Here is a 15,682-nt window from a genome sequence, read left to right as displayed (position 1 = left end):
ATAAATCACAATATCATAATAAGGTATGTGGAAGAAAGTACTATCAAGGTTAAAAAAAAAAAAAAAAAGAACTGATAGGCCACCTAAAATATTACTGAGAGGTATTAGTACCAAGTAGTTAATTTTACTGAAAGGGAAATTAGATGTTTTTGGTTTTTTTTTTACAGTCTTCGTCCTTATCTCTCATCCAGGTACTATGCTTACATCTGAAACGATTTCACTGGACTGCATATTTAAGAAACAAAGTTGATACCTATGTAGAATTTCCATTGAGAGGCCTAGACATGAAATGCTACTTACTAGAGGTATGGTAAATTAATTACCTTTGCTAGGAGGGTGCTAAGATGGCTTTTCAGTAAAATTAAGTCCTCACATTGATAGGAGCTAGGGTGTCATTGACCTCTGCTCCTAACTCAGTCCTGGATGTCTTCTCCCTTGTTCTATAGCCTGAGAACAGTGGCCCGGAGAGCTGCCTGTATGACCTTGCTGCTGTGGTGGTGCACCATGGTTCTGGGTAAGTGTGTCAGTGGCTTTTCTTATGGTTGGTTTTCGAAAAGCACAGCAAAGGGGCACCTTGGTGGCTCAGTCAGTTAAGCTTCCAACCTCAGCTCAGGTCATGATCTCACAGTTTGTGGGTTCGAGCCCTGCGTCAGGGTGTATGCTGACAGCTCAGAGCCTGGAGACTGCTTCTGATTCTGTGTCTCCCTTTCTTTCTGCCCCTTCCCCACTCACACTCTGTCTCTGTCTCAAAAATAAGTAAACGCTAAAAAAAATAAATAAAAAGCACAGCGAAGACCTGCAATTTTGCACCACTCTTGATCATTCTCCGTCAACTCCTTAAAAATGGTTTCAGATACATAACACAGGTGAGGTAGAACTTTCTTTCAGTCGTGGTGTGAAAGAATGTTCTGGAGAGGATGTTGTGAAGGAAGAAGAAAAGGCACATGAAAGCAAAATGGAGAAGGGTTCATTTGAGCTCAGCATTGAGAACCTATTTATCCACAAAATCCTCAGTAGGCTTTACTCCAAAGTTGTTTATTTCCTTTGCCATTTGACTTTTAAATTGGGAGAAAATGGGAAATTATTTAGAGTAACTTCATATCATCTGTTTAAAGATTTGTTTTTTTATTTTATTGAATAATCTTTTTCTGGTAATTTTGTTATTAGTTTATACTTTCTGATTCCTTGAGAATGGCTATTTTACTTTTAAACATGGACAAACCCCTATCCATGTTGAGAACCCTTTTCCCTCAGAACTTTGTAGACATTGCTCCCTTGACTTCATCATTCCAGGGCCAAGTCCACTACAGGTCTGATTCTCATCTCTTTATAGGCAACCTTTTTTTACTTACTGGAAGGTTGTAGGATCCTCTCTCTTCGGATTTAAGAAATTATAGTAGATGTATTCCTGGCTTAGTAGTTGATAGGGACACTCTTTGGTGTCCTCAGCTCATGGAAATATTGTTTGTTCCACCCCATTCTCTCCCTGTTACATGTGTGGCAACTCCTCCGTATCTGCAGAGATACGTTCCAAGACTCCCAAGTGGATGCTTACAGTCATAGTAACAAATCCTATATATACACTATATTTTTTCATGTACATACAAACATACCTATGATAGCTTAATTTATAAACAATTATAATATTAATTATAATTGTGACAGTGTTAGGCTTCTCTTGACCTTTGGACAATATATTAGAAAGCATCACCTCTTGGACCGCAGCTGACTGTGGTAAACTGAACCGTGGAAAGGGAAACTGAGGACAAGGGGTGACTATTATATAGTGAATTTTCTGGTTCTTTTCCACATTTTAACCGTTGTTTAATGATTTCCATCTCTGTTTCTGAAGACTGCCATGGCCTATTTTTCCAAATCACCAATTTGGATTTCATCTGTACCCAAATTGAAGATGACATTTTTAATACCATGGCAATCCCATTTTTCTGGTAACTCCTTTTCCTAACATACATTTTTGTTTTATGGTTGCGCTTTTTTAAACCATTGGTATTAATTAGAATTTTTAAAGCTCCTAGGTTTTCTGCATTAAATTTGTTAGTGGTTAATTGCTTGTTCTTCCCAGTACTTTTCTTTCATACTATGTCCCCACCACTGCCCCCCAAGGGTTTGATGATTTGGGGCTGTTTAGAATCCTAATAGATGATGAGATTGATCATTATCGATAAATGGTAAGGGTTTCTCTAGCATTTACGAAAAGTGTTCTACCTGAGGCTTTTCTCTCACCTGGGAGGGCTGACTATAGGGCTGACTGTATGGTTGAGTGGGTGGGTCATGCTGAAAGAGAAAAGCCCTTTCCTGGAGGCAGATTACTTTCTTAAGCTCAGGTTTTTTCCAAGGCTGTGATGGAAATCTGTTCCTCACTTTTCCATGTGTCCATAAGCCTTGAACCATGCTTGTTAGGTTGAGCTCCTTGGCCCCTTTGGTATTTCCATTAACCCAGTGCTATGTGAACACTGCTTTTAGGTGATGTAGAACATCCTCAGTTCCTGCTCATTCAATGGCCCTCTTCCCTGTATTTCCAATGCCTGCACATTCATTGTTACTTCCTTGAGTTTTGAGGAACATAAACACATGAGTTTAGTCCGCCATCTTAAACCACAAGTCCCTAGGGCTTATTCTTTATTACAGTATTTATAATTTATTGCATATCTAACAGATTATATGATTGCGCAGATTCTTCTGTTATTTCTGTAGTCCTTTTCTTTCATTTTTTTACGTTTCCTTATAGGGTCGGTTCTGGACATTACACAGCATATGCAACTCATGAAGGTCGCTGGTTCCATTTCAATGACAGTACTGTAACGCTGACTGATGAAGACACCGTTGTGAAGGCAAAGGCCTACATCCTTTTTTATGTGGAACGCCAGGCCAAAGCTGGATCAGATAAACTTTAATACCTCCTTTAAATCATTATTTGTCAACTATACCGGACAAACATTTCCAGTTTTCCGTAAATACTTGATCCGAGATTTAATTTCATTATGCACTTTTCAATTTCCTATTTTTGGTTTAGTTTTGTCAATGGTAGTGACATATTAAACATGGGCACCAACTAATTTTTTTTTTTAGTTCTACCAGAAAACCTCAGCAGATACTTTGATTTGCTGCTTTAGTTGTAATAATTGTTTTTATATGTAGTTTCAAGAACTTAGTTCTATTTGACTTTTTTTATATTAATGTTTTCAATTCTCACTTTGAGGCACATTTACATCAATGCTTTGTTACTGTCACATGCTGAAAGCAAGATATGTTCCTGATTGCGAAGAGCAGAACTGCCTGCTGCCTTTCACAGCTGTAATGGGAGATCAGGTGGACTCGAAATCCAGGATCATGTGCGCACATCATTTGTGGCCCACAAGATTTCAGTGACTGTCAGTAATCGTTCTTTTCGATTGTAAGAGGTAACTGGGAGAGCATCATTTAGTAGACCAGGTGATTGCCGCTCTTGGTATCTCTCAAGGCTGCTGCTTATCAGCACTGATTAAATAAATTTGTTGGATCACTTGTACCTGTACTGCAAATTCAAGAATTAGTCCTTTGAAGTTTTATTTTGTTTCGGGGTTATTTTTTGCTTGCATGTGTTTTCATGGAGAGAAGAGTACAGAAAAGTCCAGATAAGACCAGATACATTTAGTGTTTAAAAATGTCTGTGACTCAGCTACATGGTATAGATACTGTCAGGTGAGGAGACCACAGCTTGTTTGCCTTTAGAACCAGCTTCTAGTTCCCCCACTGTCTGTGGTGCTGGATGGAAGGAACTACCTGTCCACTTTTGCCTTATTTCTTGCTTGGCCATCTCAAGTTGAGATGCTGACCTCCAGAGCTGATTTGACCATCACCTCCACTTCCCAGAAGGAAATTTGAGTCTTTGCTACTTTGGGTTTTAACAACTCCCACTGGCCTATCCTGATAGCAGAGCAAGCTGAAAATATTCTCACTGTGAACAGAGTTTCTATTCTTGAGTTTAGCAGTCTTGGTTTTAAAACTGTGTTCAAGAAACATAGGTACAGGCTCCATTAAGATTTAACTCAAATTGAAATTTGGAACCAGAATTCCATCTAAGAAAGGTAATTGTGATTTCTGCAAGTGTTCCAGGTTAGTTTGTTGATTTGGGGGTGGGGTGGGGGGCAGTGGCAGCACTGATGAAGGAATCAGAGAAAGGGACTCCCAGAGAGGGTTGCACCTTAGGACTAGGCACTGTTTTCAGGTTCATCTCTCATTCCAGCCTTTATTTTCTTCTCAAGTGTCTACAAGTTACAAGGGGCAGAATGTATTTCATATTAAGCCAACCTACCAGACTTTTTGGTAATCTTGTTTTTTTCTATTAAAAGAAAAAACTGTCAAGTTTTAAGTGCATGAATGTAAAATAAAGTCTAACAGCTGTCCTCAGGGTGGATATTTGAAGTTGCAAGAGAAGATGTGGCTCCATTTCAGTATTAGCTAGGTATATCTCCTGTTCTCTCAGAGCAAAAATCAGCTGCTCAACACTTTAACATGGCCAGGAGAAAACTGCAATTGTGTCTAAACTTGTACTATCCACTATGGTGGTCACCAGTTATATGTGGTTAAAGTTTAATTAAAATTAAATTTAGGGGCGCCTGGGTGGCTCAGAAAGTTAAATGTTCAACTTTGGCTCAGGTCATGATCTCTTGGTTCCTGAGTTCGAGCCCCACATTAGATTCTGTGCTGACAGCTCAGAGCCTGGAGCCTGCTTTGGATTCTGTATCTCCTCTCTCTCTGCCCCTCCCATTCCCCCCCCCCCTCAAAAATAAACATATTTTTTTTTTCAATTAAATTTCAAACTCAGTTCTTCGGTCACACAAACCACATTCCAAGTGCTCAGCAGCCACATGTGGCATAGGACTGCTGAGGTCTAGGGCAGTTCTCTTAGATAGCAGTGGTCTAAATTTTCACTCCAGAGAAAAAAGCTTTGCCTTTATGTTTAGGTCTGACACCTTAGAAGATAATTAAGAGGGCAACATATATTTTAAATAGTTTACACTTCTAAATTACATTAGGTTGAACCATAGGAAATTTGTGGTATTTGCCTTTTTGATCTACAAAAGTGAAAGTTTCACATAATTTGACCTAATATATTAATATATTAACACCACATGTAATTGAACTTGGAATGTGCATCTTCTTTGATTTTTGTTCAGTGTCTCCTATGAATTCAGGCTCTTTTACTGAGACGGTATATAGCTGTGACTTCTAACATTTGCACTTAGATTATTCCCTCTTAATGGGCAGCTGCTATGACTTCAACAATAAAGCCTTGGGCAGTGTTGATGTTGGTGGAGAAAAACTGTCTTTTCGTACCAAAAGGAACTTAGTGACAGCCAGACTGCTTTGCTGGGGGAAAGTGGTCCTTAGACAGGTAACATCATTGGCTTAAGAGATGGGCACATCTCCTCTTTGAATTTTTGGAGTATTTTTAGTGTTTGATTTTACTTAAGCAGAATGTTTGGTGTTATGAAGGAAGGCTGTTTGGAAAAGTGATTGGATCCATTTGAACTGTGCATTTGAACACCAGTGATGTAAATGTGCCTATTCGTATTTACAAAATTTAACTGTGTAGCCTTATCACACCTATTTTAAAAGCTGATCTTTGTGTGCTCTTCAGGGCTTTCCCCTTGTGCCATGTCATCTGTGTGTGTGTGTGGCTTCTCGCGCAGAGAGCTTATGCTGAGGCAGTGCCTCATGCTGTCACACCTCTCCTCTGGAACAAGAAAACTTCCTCAGAAGTCCTCCCACACAGGTGGGTGATAGAAACCGTTTGTGGCAACACAAATCTCTCTCCATGGTGGAGAAACCTTTGCTTATCCACTGTATTCTACTCAGTGTCTAGTGATGACAAATGTAATAGAATTAAACCAGTGAAGTGTACAGGCCCTGGTCAAGTGCTAAATGTGTATCTCACCTGGGGAACCTACTCAGCAGCTTGGTTCTGCAGTTGGGGACATCTTTATTTCTTAACAGCCAAACCTCTTTCATGGGTTTAGTGTACATAAGTCTATTTAGATACGCTTCTCCCACTTCGGCCCCCAGCATCCCCTCAACTCCCTCATGTACCCTGTGGCTCAAGTGGCCTCTTCACTCCGGCCCTGAAAAGGCTCGTGAGCAGTCGGTTTCTGCGGCCAGGGCACCGGTCCCAGGGGACTGGGGTGTAGCCCACAGGAACGGGCTGTGGTGCAGGAAGAGGCAGCCACGGGGTGGGTCGTGCTGGAGGCCAAGGTCTCCGCATCGCCTCGCGGGTCTGAGCATGATGGACTCCAGAGCTCCCTGCCCTCCGCCGGTGCTGGTTGTGTCTGATGTGACCGTTTGCCGCGAAAGCCTCGTTTGTGTGATGCGAGAGGATTAACTGTGCAAGTGACTAATTTCATTTATGTTGTAATCACATCCCTTTTCCGCTTCACCAACCTGAACTGTTTTATGGATGAACGTATCATTAAATTTCTGGTCTCTTTCCTCTTGGCTATTATTTCTGAGCTCCTTTCATGGGAGCCAAGGAAGTAATGGTGCACTTGCTCCAGCCATGGGCCTTGTCAGTCAGTCAGCAGTTTGCTTCTCAACCCTCCCTATCTGGGGCCGCCAGAGTACAGAGGCCGGGATGGAGTGACTTGCAGGGACAGGTAGTGGCGGGAAGGGACACCCTGGCACCCGCAGTCAGGTGCTGGAGGAGCAGCCCGTGTGCACCAGAGCCAAGTGAGATCACCCTGCCTCTCCTGACACAGCTCGTCTTATCAAGTGCCGTCTGCTTGCCTCCTTCAGAGCTAGACGCCACCCTGAGGAACTGGCTTTTGGGCTCTGAGCAAAGGATGTTTCTTGGTCACCTTTTAAATAAAGTAAGACAGGCAAATAAAGTGCCACTGTTAAGAAATAAACATTCTGGTTTTCAGTAAGCTCCTATATATATATATACACACACACACACACACACACACACACGACCCCTCTGCCCCCATGGTCCCTGGAGAATGAAAACACAAGAACCATCCCCCTCTCCCCTGTCCACATCCCTCCTTTTTCCCTCTTACTTATTGGCCTGCTCCTGTCAGTCTTCCACCTTTGGAGACAGAGGTGCCGGAAGCGCACATGGTTTTGCCTCCAGCTCCCATAGGCAGCTGTGCTGGTCAGAGGCTTACAGGCCAACTGGGAGCAGCAGTTGTCAACAGCACCCTGGCGGTCCAGACCCTCCCTGCAGGCGCGCCTGCCTCCTTGGGCCCACCCCCTGCTCCGGGATATTCCTCCCCTCCCCCAGGCTCTGAACGTTGGCCGTGCCAGCCTGGAACTGTTCCAGCAGGGCCCCAGGACTCTGTGGACGCCACAATAGACCACAAGGACTTGCCAGTGGCCAACCTTTTAAGAAGTTCAAAGAACCACCTATTTCTAAGAGGTCAGCCCTCTGAAAAGTACTGGTTTGGAAAGGAACTGGGAGGGAAAGTGGAGATGGTAAGGCTTTCTATTAAAACCCAGCCGAGCATACCTTTAGACTGGCTAAGTGCAACCAGAGCCAGAGGGGCCGTGGCTGTCAGCTGTACTTGTGAACCATTAAAATGGTTAGTCCGGAATATTAGCTGTGACTAGTGGCCCTTTCCTTGAGAAATGCTTCTTTTAGCTGTCTCTTGGTCTATGTTTTTAAGAAAAGTCACCCCTTCCACTTCGCCTTGGCAGTGCTGGGGTAACCAAGCACACGGGACCGCTAAGTCTGGTGTCTCAGAGGTTTCTTTAGCTGAATTATGGTTGTTTTGTTTGGGGTTTATTTCCCAGAGAGAGTGGTGGGCTCCAGGGGGGGCAGAGAGAAGGGGACAGAGGATCCGAAGTGGGCTCTGTGCCAACAGCAGCGAGCCCAGTGCAGGGCTCGAACCCATAAACTGCGAGATCATGACCTGAGCCGAAGTCAGTCAGCCGACTGAGCCGCCCAGGCGCCCCTGCATCATGCTTATTTCAAAGGCAAAGCTGCACCAGGAATGACTAAGCCTTAGTCTGCATTCATCTGCATTATAGCCACACAACTGGACACCTAGTATCCCCTTATGTCCAATTCCAATCAAATGGGAGAATGAACAAAGCTAACTTACTTAGATGGTGTTCCCTGGAGCAGAGAAAAATATGGTCCATGCCTCATGAGGCAGCATGCGGCCTTTGGCCTCTTCCCCCAAACAAACTAACAGAGGGGCATATAATGCCGGTAATTCACAATAGCAGAATACATACGGTAGGATCCGGGATGGTAGGATCCGGGATGGTAGAATCCGGGATGGGAGTGGGAGTGGAGTATTAGAAAATAGATCCACGTACTGAGAAACCTAAATTACGTCAGGAAAGGAGAACTTAAGGGATGATGCCTCCAGGCAGCCTGCCTAGGCTCAGGGGCCCGGTTATGAAGGCATTCACAAAGAGGATGGTGTGTGGCTGGCTTAAAGGGCAAGCTTAGGCTAAAATACTTAGAATTGTTTCAGGCAGTTTTGTGCTAAGAGCTACCTCATCCATCCTGACATTTTGGGAAATACAGACGAGATACAGCAGGGCTCTTAGCCGGAAAAATAGTAAGATGTAAAGCCAAGTAAACTGAAGCTTAAAAGGTTCCACAAATACACACAGAAGAACCTTGACAGCTAAGCTACTTGAGGGGAAGCTTTGCGAAACAACTCAAGGTAAAAACAGCCAGCTGGGAGGCCAAGGCAGTCCAGTCGCCTGGTGGAGGGTAGCAGGATTTGAAGGTGGTCCAGCCTGGCCTGCAAAACTCACAGGAAAGGGGGCATTACCCATGGCTTCACCTTCCCCCTCTGCACACAGAACTGTCACCCTTAGCTCTCTAGACAACAGGCTGCTTCCTACTAAGTGAAACAGAAGACTCCTATTGATACACTAGAAAATGAAAACATACAATTTATAATTAGGGTCTCTCCCAGTGAGCGGAGACTGCAGGCCTAGACAGGTGGTCTGGCCATCCACCCTCCAATGAAAGTGCCTTGGGAAGAGCCAAGAGAGCTCTCTGCTAAGCACCACTGTCAGCTAAAAGGGAAAGAAATCCCTTTTAAGGAAGCTATTTAACTTCAATAGCCTGCTTTTCTGCCAGGATTTTCAATTCCTCTGAACATAAGCCGAACCACAGACGGCTACACGTATGTCTGGATCTTGGCTTTCCCCCCCGCCCCGTTCTCAGAGCTTCAGCACCAGTTGTTAGCCAAAAATAAACACCATTCCTCAACCATATATGTCCACTAGCCCAGAGCGGGGGAGGAGGAGCAGGAGGTAGGGCAGGTCCCCGGGCTCCGGCCACACACTGTGGCTGCTGCACGCCATGCATCTCACCCAGCTCAACCGGGAGTGCCTGCTGCACCTCTTCTCCTTCCTGGACAAGGACAGCAGGAAGAACCTTGCCAGGACCTGCCCCCAGCTCCAGGACGTGTTTGAGGACCCCACACTCTGGCCCCTGCTGCACTTTCACTCCCTCGTAGAACTCAAGAAGGACAACTTCCTGCTGAGCCCAGCCCTCAGGAGCCTCTCCATCTGCTGGTACTCTAGTCGCGTGCAGGTGTGCAGTATTGAGGACTGGCTCAAGAGCGCCTTCCAGAGGACCATCTGCAGCCGGCATGAGAGTCTGGTCAATGATTTCCTCTTCCAGGTGTGCGACAGGTAGGCCACCTTCTGAGCAGAGCTGGCTTTGGTGGGGTGTGGATTCTAGAGCTCTAGGAGACTTCTGGGGGACAGGGAAGAACAAACCACAAGACCAAGATAGCTCCATTTTGGGGACAATCTAACTAGGCCCAAGGCAGACTGTCCCGGCCTGTCCACAGCACAGTCCCCAGAGGATGATGAGTACAGTCGTGGGGATTCTCCTCCTCTTAGCCTCACAGGTCCTGGAGCTGCTTCTGCCACAAGGAAGAAGCATTCAGGCAGCTGTCTGCCCTGGCAGCCATTAAGACCTCAGGGGCTCTGGCTGGGCCTCTATTTTCAAGGTCAGGCCCTGGGAAAGGTTCTTAAGACTCAGCTATTAGCTTCCGCCTCCACTCTTCCCCTAGCAAACAAACTCCAAGGTTTGTGACATGCAACTAAGGAAGGAGAGCAAGGGTGCTCTGGGTTAGTCCAACCAAGCCAGACTGCGGGGGGAGGAGGGGTGGTGGTATTGAAGAATGGTTTCCTCATTAGAAATTTACTAATCTCACTGTACCCCTAGGGAAGGGTGTTTTGGCCTATTTTTACAAATGAGCAAATCAAAGCTCTGAGAGATCATGTGATTTGCCCATAGCCTGGGATTACTGGATTTTAGGGAAAAAAAAAAAAAATGCAAGACATCCAGTTAAATTTGAATTTTAGACGAAATTAATTTGTTTAAATGTTTATTCATTTTTTGAGAGAGCAAGCTAGCGAGCATGAATGGGGGAGGGGCAGAGAGAGAAGGAGACACAGAATCCGAAGCAGGATCCAGGCTCTGAGCTGTGAGCACAGAGCCCGAGGTGGGGCTGGAACTCAGGAACCACGAGATCATGACCTGAGCCAGTTGGAAGCTCAGCTGACTGAGCCACCCAGGCTGCCCCTAATTTTCTGATGTAAGTATGTCCCAAATACATCCTGTACTCATCCTTCAAGCCTACCATGGGTAGAGGCTGAGCCACAGGCAACCCTCCATGGTCTCACCCTCCTGCCTAAGGTAGCCCACACAAGCAGACTTCTGCTGCCAGCCTGTCTCTCAGCCTGTATTTACCAGTCCTGTCCTGACTTTGAGGAAGAGCACTCTTGGTTGGTAACACACTAGGCTCCGCCAGTTTGCTGCCACCCAGGTTTAAAAGCTGCTGTTTACTGGCAGCATGACAGGAATGAAGGCAAACAGTGTGGTGGCCCCGCCCTGCCTTTTTTTTAAGGCAGCAGGAAGAAAAGCCCATCTTGGCTAGGCCCTGCCAGGATGAGGCCATCTCAATGGGTTTAACACTCCCGGAAATCAGACTGGAGTGACATATACGGGAGGGTCACGCCTACTCTCAAGTTGTTCCATTCTTGCTCTAAGAGAGCTGGCAAGGTATGGATGAGGCCCCTCATGGCACCATGTGGGTGCAGCAAGGGGCCCCAGTGACACAAAAAGAACAAAGAGCTTGGTGGTCAGGGTTCCGTGCGGAGTCTCCCAGCTCTGCTCCCGTCCAACCATGGGAGCCCAGCCCAAACATTTACACTCTTTCAACCTACTTTCTTGATCTTTAAAACGGGATAAGTCACCTTTCTCACAGGCTAAGAGGATGAAATGACACAATAGCACTGGCACACAGTGGATACTAATATCCACCAAATCTGGTTCTTTAGCAATTGGCTCTTGGCAGGGAGAGACGGGAGAACAGGGAAGGATGGCAGGGAAGGAGTCCACTTTCTCTGTTTTGTTCCTACAAGCAAGATTATTCTAAAGGTTCTTACAACAAAAGGGACCACTCACCATCTTTGTGGCTTAAACACCTAATCATCATAACCACCCTGAAGGTAATAATTTCTCCCACTTGACAGATAAGGAGGACTAGCACAGCTCAGGCATTTGTCCTTGGTCAGAGCGCAAATAAGTTACAGGCAAGTTACCTGAGCCCTCATTCACACAACAGGGTGTAGACAGAGGATTGGATATGAAGACTAAAGAAGCCATGTGAACTTGGGGAGGTGGTATGGGCTCAGCGCCTGAAATGAGGCGGTGCCCAGTCTGCTACAGTCAGGGGGTTAAGGGAGAAGCTTATCGGGAAAGGGAAAGCCCCAGTCTAGACGCCAGCAACTTCTGGCTACAGGGAGCCAAGGCCCCTGCCCACAAGACCGGTCCTTCTTGACTGCAAAGCTGTCTGGTTCTGTGTGCTCCCAGAAAAAGTGAGTTACAATTGCCTACAAAAGGCCCTGTCTAAGGCTCTTTACACTCCCCATCTCAATCTTCACTACAACCCCACCGGTAGGCATTATTCCCTCCCTGCTGTGCCTGCCCCACTTCCCCCAAGAAACTAAAGCTCAGTGAGTGGTTTAGCAAATAAGCCAAATCTAACTTCTGCTCGAGATTCTTCTCAGCAGCAGGTGCTGGTTAGGTTGGGGCAGAGGAGCCTCCAAACTGTGTAGAAGTGGCCCTGACTATACCCACTTCACTCTGGTTCCTGACCTTTTCTAGGCTGGCATCCCAGTGGGCATGCAATAACTGTCTCAGTTAACTGAGCTGAAACCCGGGCTCTAGAACCCAGAGACAGGCATACTGGGAGAAATGTCCCGACCCCAGATTCACGGGTTGAACGTGCCCGTCTCTAAGCCACCCTACAGGAAACCCTTGTTCCCACCCGACCATCCTCCCAGGAGCATCAAGGCCTAAGTTTGAAGCCAGACTCGATTGGTCACCCAGCATCTCTTCTCTCACCCCAAAGCAAACGAGTCCGGAGAGAACCCAAGAACATCCAGAGTTGTCCACCTACAGCAGGACCAGGGGCGGCTCACGAGGCTGAAAGCCACACAGAGTAAAGTTTGGTGGAATGGAGAGGCAGAAAGTAGGGGAAATGGGACAGAAGCCTTGGTTTTGATCCTGGCCGCGGCATCGCAGGCCAAGTTCCTTAAACTTGCTGAGTCCCTTTCCCTGTTTCCGTGCCCACAATATGCAGAGAGTCCCAGGGTTGTTAGGGGGCAACCTGGCCTGGGAGCTCCAGGACCGGGCGGGGCCCAGGGCAGACGCAAATCGCGACCCCGCGGGCCCCTCCCGGGGTCACTACGATCTCTCCGCAGGTGCCCCAACCTCGAGTCCGTCACGCTTTCAGGATGCGGCCATGTCACCGACGACTGCCTCGTGCGCCTACTGCGCTGCTGCCAGCACTTGCGTGCGCTGCGCCTGGAGAACTGCGCGCGCGTCACCAACCGCACGCTTGCTGCTGTGGCGACGCACGGGCGCGCGCTGCAGACCCTGCACGTGGACTTTTGCCGCAACGTGAGCGCGGCCGGCCTGCGCCGCCTGAGCGCCGCGTGCCCGCGCCTGGCGCTGCGAGCCGAGCACAGCGCGACGATGATCCCCGACCAGCTCCCCAGGGCGCCCGGCACTGCCCTTCGTAAGCTACTGCCGCGCTAGGCAGACGGCGCCGAGGCACGACACGCGGCCAAGGGCCGCCGGGCGGAAGGAGCAACCTGGTTTCCAACCACAGCCCCTCCACCTCCCAGAGCGTTGTCACACCTCTGAAGCTCAGTTTCCCTGTCTGCAAAATTGGGACACTAATGCCTACCTCACATTAATGACGGTTTTACGCACAGGAGTGCAAGATTAACCGGATGCTGGGAAAACACTCGGATAGTTCTCACTAAACACCAGCACATTTCCCGACGCCCTTCTGCCCCAGGTCCTCAACCACACACTGCCTGCAGCAGCGGGACAGGCCTGCACCACGCCTGGACTGCAATCCCCGGCGGGGGCCGAAATACCCGCACGGGGAGGCGTGGCCACCGGGAGCTCTCCGGCATCGCGCAAGCGCCCTGGGAACGGGGGTGGGGCGACCTCCGCAGCCGGCCTCTCGTCCCGCACTACGTCTGCGGCTCCGGCTTCCCAGGAGCGTGGCCTCCGTGCAGCGCGAGCGGGCGGGACAAGCGGGGGACCCGGGACTCACAGTCGGAGAGAGCCACCGAACCCGCCACCGCGGCCCTGTCGCCCGCACCTTTGCTCGGTGGCCGGGAGAGCCCGCTTGCCTTTCCTCAGCAGAGACCGCACACATAATTCTAGAAAATGCGCTGGTAGATGTGATTCTTTCATAAATAGCATATCCTTATTTTCTATGGTTATCTTATCACAAAGGCAGAAGAAATCGTTTGAAAAACCCTAAGTAAAGATTTGAAAACAAGAGCAGCAGCCCCGCTTAAGTCTCTTGATAATGAAACCAATTAGAAGCTGATACAAAGTTAGATTTTTACATGCTGGACTTGCTCAACATGGGCACACGCCTTGACTTAACAATTTCAGGGCTTTAGTCACTGATGTCTCACCTTTAGCCACAAAGTATAGGCTCTCGTCCAGGCAGCAGCCTCCGGGTCCCAGGTACACGGTGAAAACTTGGGTTAAGAGCGGAAGGCAGGGAGCCATGGGCCGGCAGGCAGGCGACGCTCCGCTCTGGCTCCGCCCACCACCAGCGGTTACCTAGGGCCTTTAGGCACTTGAGGCCAGGTGTTTCTTTTCTGGGAAAGAGGATCTCCATCCCTACTCACGGTTGCCCAATATTGGGGAACCAGCGAGGAAATTCCATTCTCACGGAGCTTACCTTCTAGTAGAAGGGACAGTAATTGGTATATAAAAAGACAATAAAGCTACGGTGGCGGAAGGTGGGGAGGAAGCACCAGGGAAGGGGATATCTGGCAACTGCTGGCGAAGGTTTGGGGAGAGGGAAGCTACTTAAAAGGGGTTGATCAATATAAGCCTGAGTGGCAGCATCTGAAACAGGAAGTGAGGGAGGGGGCCAAGCAGCATCTGGCAGGAAAATATTCCAGGTGGAGGGAATAGCCGGTGCAAGGCTCCAGACCAAGGGCAGAGCCCGTGAGTTAGGGGAGGCCTGGTGATTAGCGTGGCCGGAGCAGAGTGAGTGAGGAGGAAAGGTGAGCAGAAAAGGAGATCAGAGAAATAGGGATGTGGGCGGCCGTTGGGGCCTCAGAGGTTATTGTGAGCACGAAATGAGAGCTGGAGGTCCCCCACCCAACCTACCCGCAGGAGCCAGGGCCCCAAGCAGAGATGATATACATGTAGGTGACTCCCAGGAGCTGAAATTTCTCCAGGCAGAACCTGTGGGCAGGCAAGCAGCAACCCAGCCCATCCCAACCCCTCCAGGGACTGCCAAAAAGGCCTCAGCTTCCCCCAGGCCCCCTTGTCTCGCCAGCGCTTAGCCCAGAAACAGGTGGGTAATTGCACTGAGGCCACGCCTGGCATAGTTCCTTCACACCCTTGTGTAGGGAGAGCCCGCTGCCTCAGGCCGCCAGCTACTCTGGAATGGGAGGGCCCCACTCCTCCGGGTGGGTAATTTTCCAGTTTACCCACCATAGCTCCGGACTCTAGAAGGAGGCCTTGCTGGCCTTTCCCCCACTCCTGCAAACAATGTTTAAAGAAAGCTCAGGCTTCCATGGGGTTAAATGTTTGTTTAAAATAGCACCACTTAAGCCCTGGGCTTTGCTTTTATTATCTCTGATAAGCCTGAATTCTCAGCAGGTTCTGTTTGCCCTGAGTTGGGGGGTTTAGTCTGGGGAACAACAGAATCCTAGTTTCTGGCTCTCCTCTGACTGAGAGCAGTCAGCCTTCTCCAGACCTCACCTTTTTTTTTTTTTTTTTTTTAAAGTTTATTTATTTTGAGAGAGAGAGAGAGAGAGAGCTTGCATGAGCGAGGGAGGGGCGGGGGGGGGGGTGGAGGGGAGAGACAATCCCAAGCAGGCTCTGAGATGTTGGCACAGAGTCCTACTCGGGCTCGATCTCATGAACTGTGAGACCATGACCTGAGCCGAAATCAAGAGTTGGACGCTTAACTGACTGAGCCAGGCGGGTGCCCCTGGCCCTCAGCTTTTTAATCTGTGGATTGGGATTGCTAGAGAATCTTGCTTGCAGGGCTCTTCTAAGGATTAAGACATTATGTGTGTAAAGCGGAAGTCACTGCAAGTTCAGCTGGAATAGGGTAACCTGAGGCCCCCTTTCCCTCTCCCT

The 15,682-nt window shown here is 48.2% G+C and overlaps 2 protein-coding genes across 9 annotated transcripts in view; both read left to right on the top strand.

Moving 5' to 3' along the window:
• The window catches only part of USP3 (ubiquitin specific peptidase 3), a 104,224-nt gene extending 100,695 nt beyond the window's left edge, over positions 1-3,529 (top strand). For all 8 annotated transcript variants that reach the window (XM_042941786.1, XM_042941784.1, XM_042941785.1 and 5 more), the window contains 3 exons: positions 192-305; positions 447-514; positions 2,750-3,529. In XM_042941786.1, coding sequence (XP_042797720.1) covers positions 192-305; positions 447-514; positions 2,750-2,915 — 348 coding nt within the window. In that variant the 3' untranslated portion in view covers positions 2,916-3,529. The remainder of the gene's footprint in view (positions 1-191; positions 306-446; positions 515-2,749) is intronic.
• Positions 3,530-7,886: 4,357 nt separating this feature from the next.
• FBXL22 (F-box and leucine rich repeat protein 22) lies at positions 7,887-15,302 on the top strand. The gene is made up of 2 exons (XM_042941793.1): positions 7,887-9,663; positions 12,751-15,302. The coding sequence occupies exons 1-2, from the start codon at positions 9,329-9,331 to the stop codon at positions 13,085-13,087; spliced, it is 672 nt and encodes a 223-aa protein (XP_042797727.1). The 5' UTR covers positions 7,887-9,328; the 3' UTR covers positions 13,088-15,302.
• The last annotated feature ends 380 nt before the right edge of the window (positions 15,303-15,682 follow it).

The sequence above is a fragment of the Panthera leo genome, chromosome B3 (assembly GCF_018350215.1).
Source record: "Panthera leo isolate Ple1 chromosome B3, P.leo_Ple1_pat1.1, whole genome shotgun sequence".
Taxonomy (NCBI): Eukaryota; Metazoa; Chordata; class Mammalia; order Carnivora; family Felidae; genus Panthera; species Panthera leo.
Note: the sequence above shows the minus strand (reverse complement) of the source record. Positions and strands in the feature narration are given on the sequence as shown.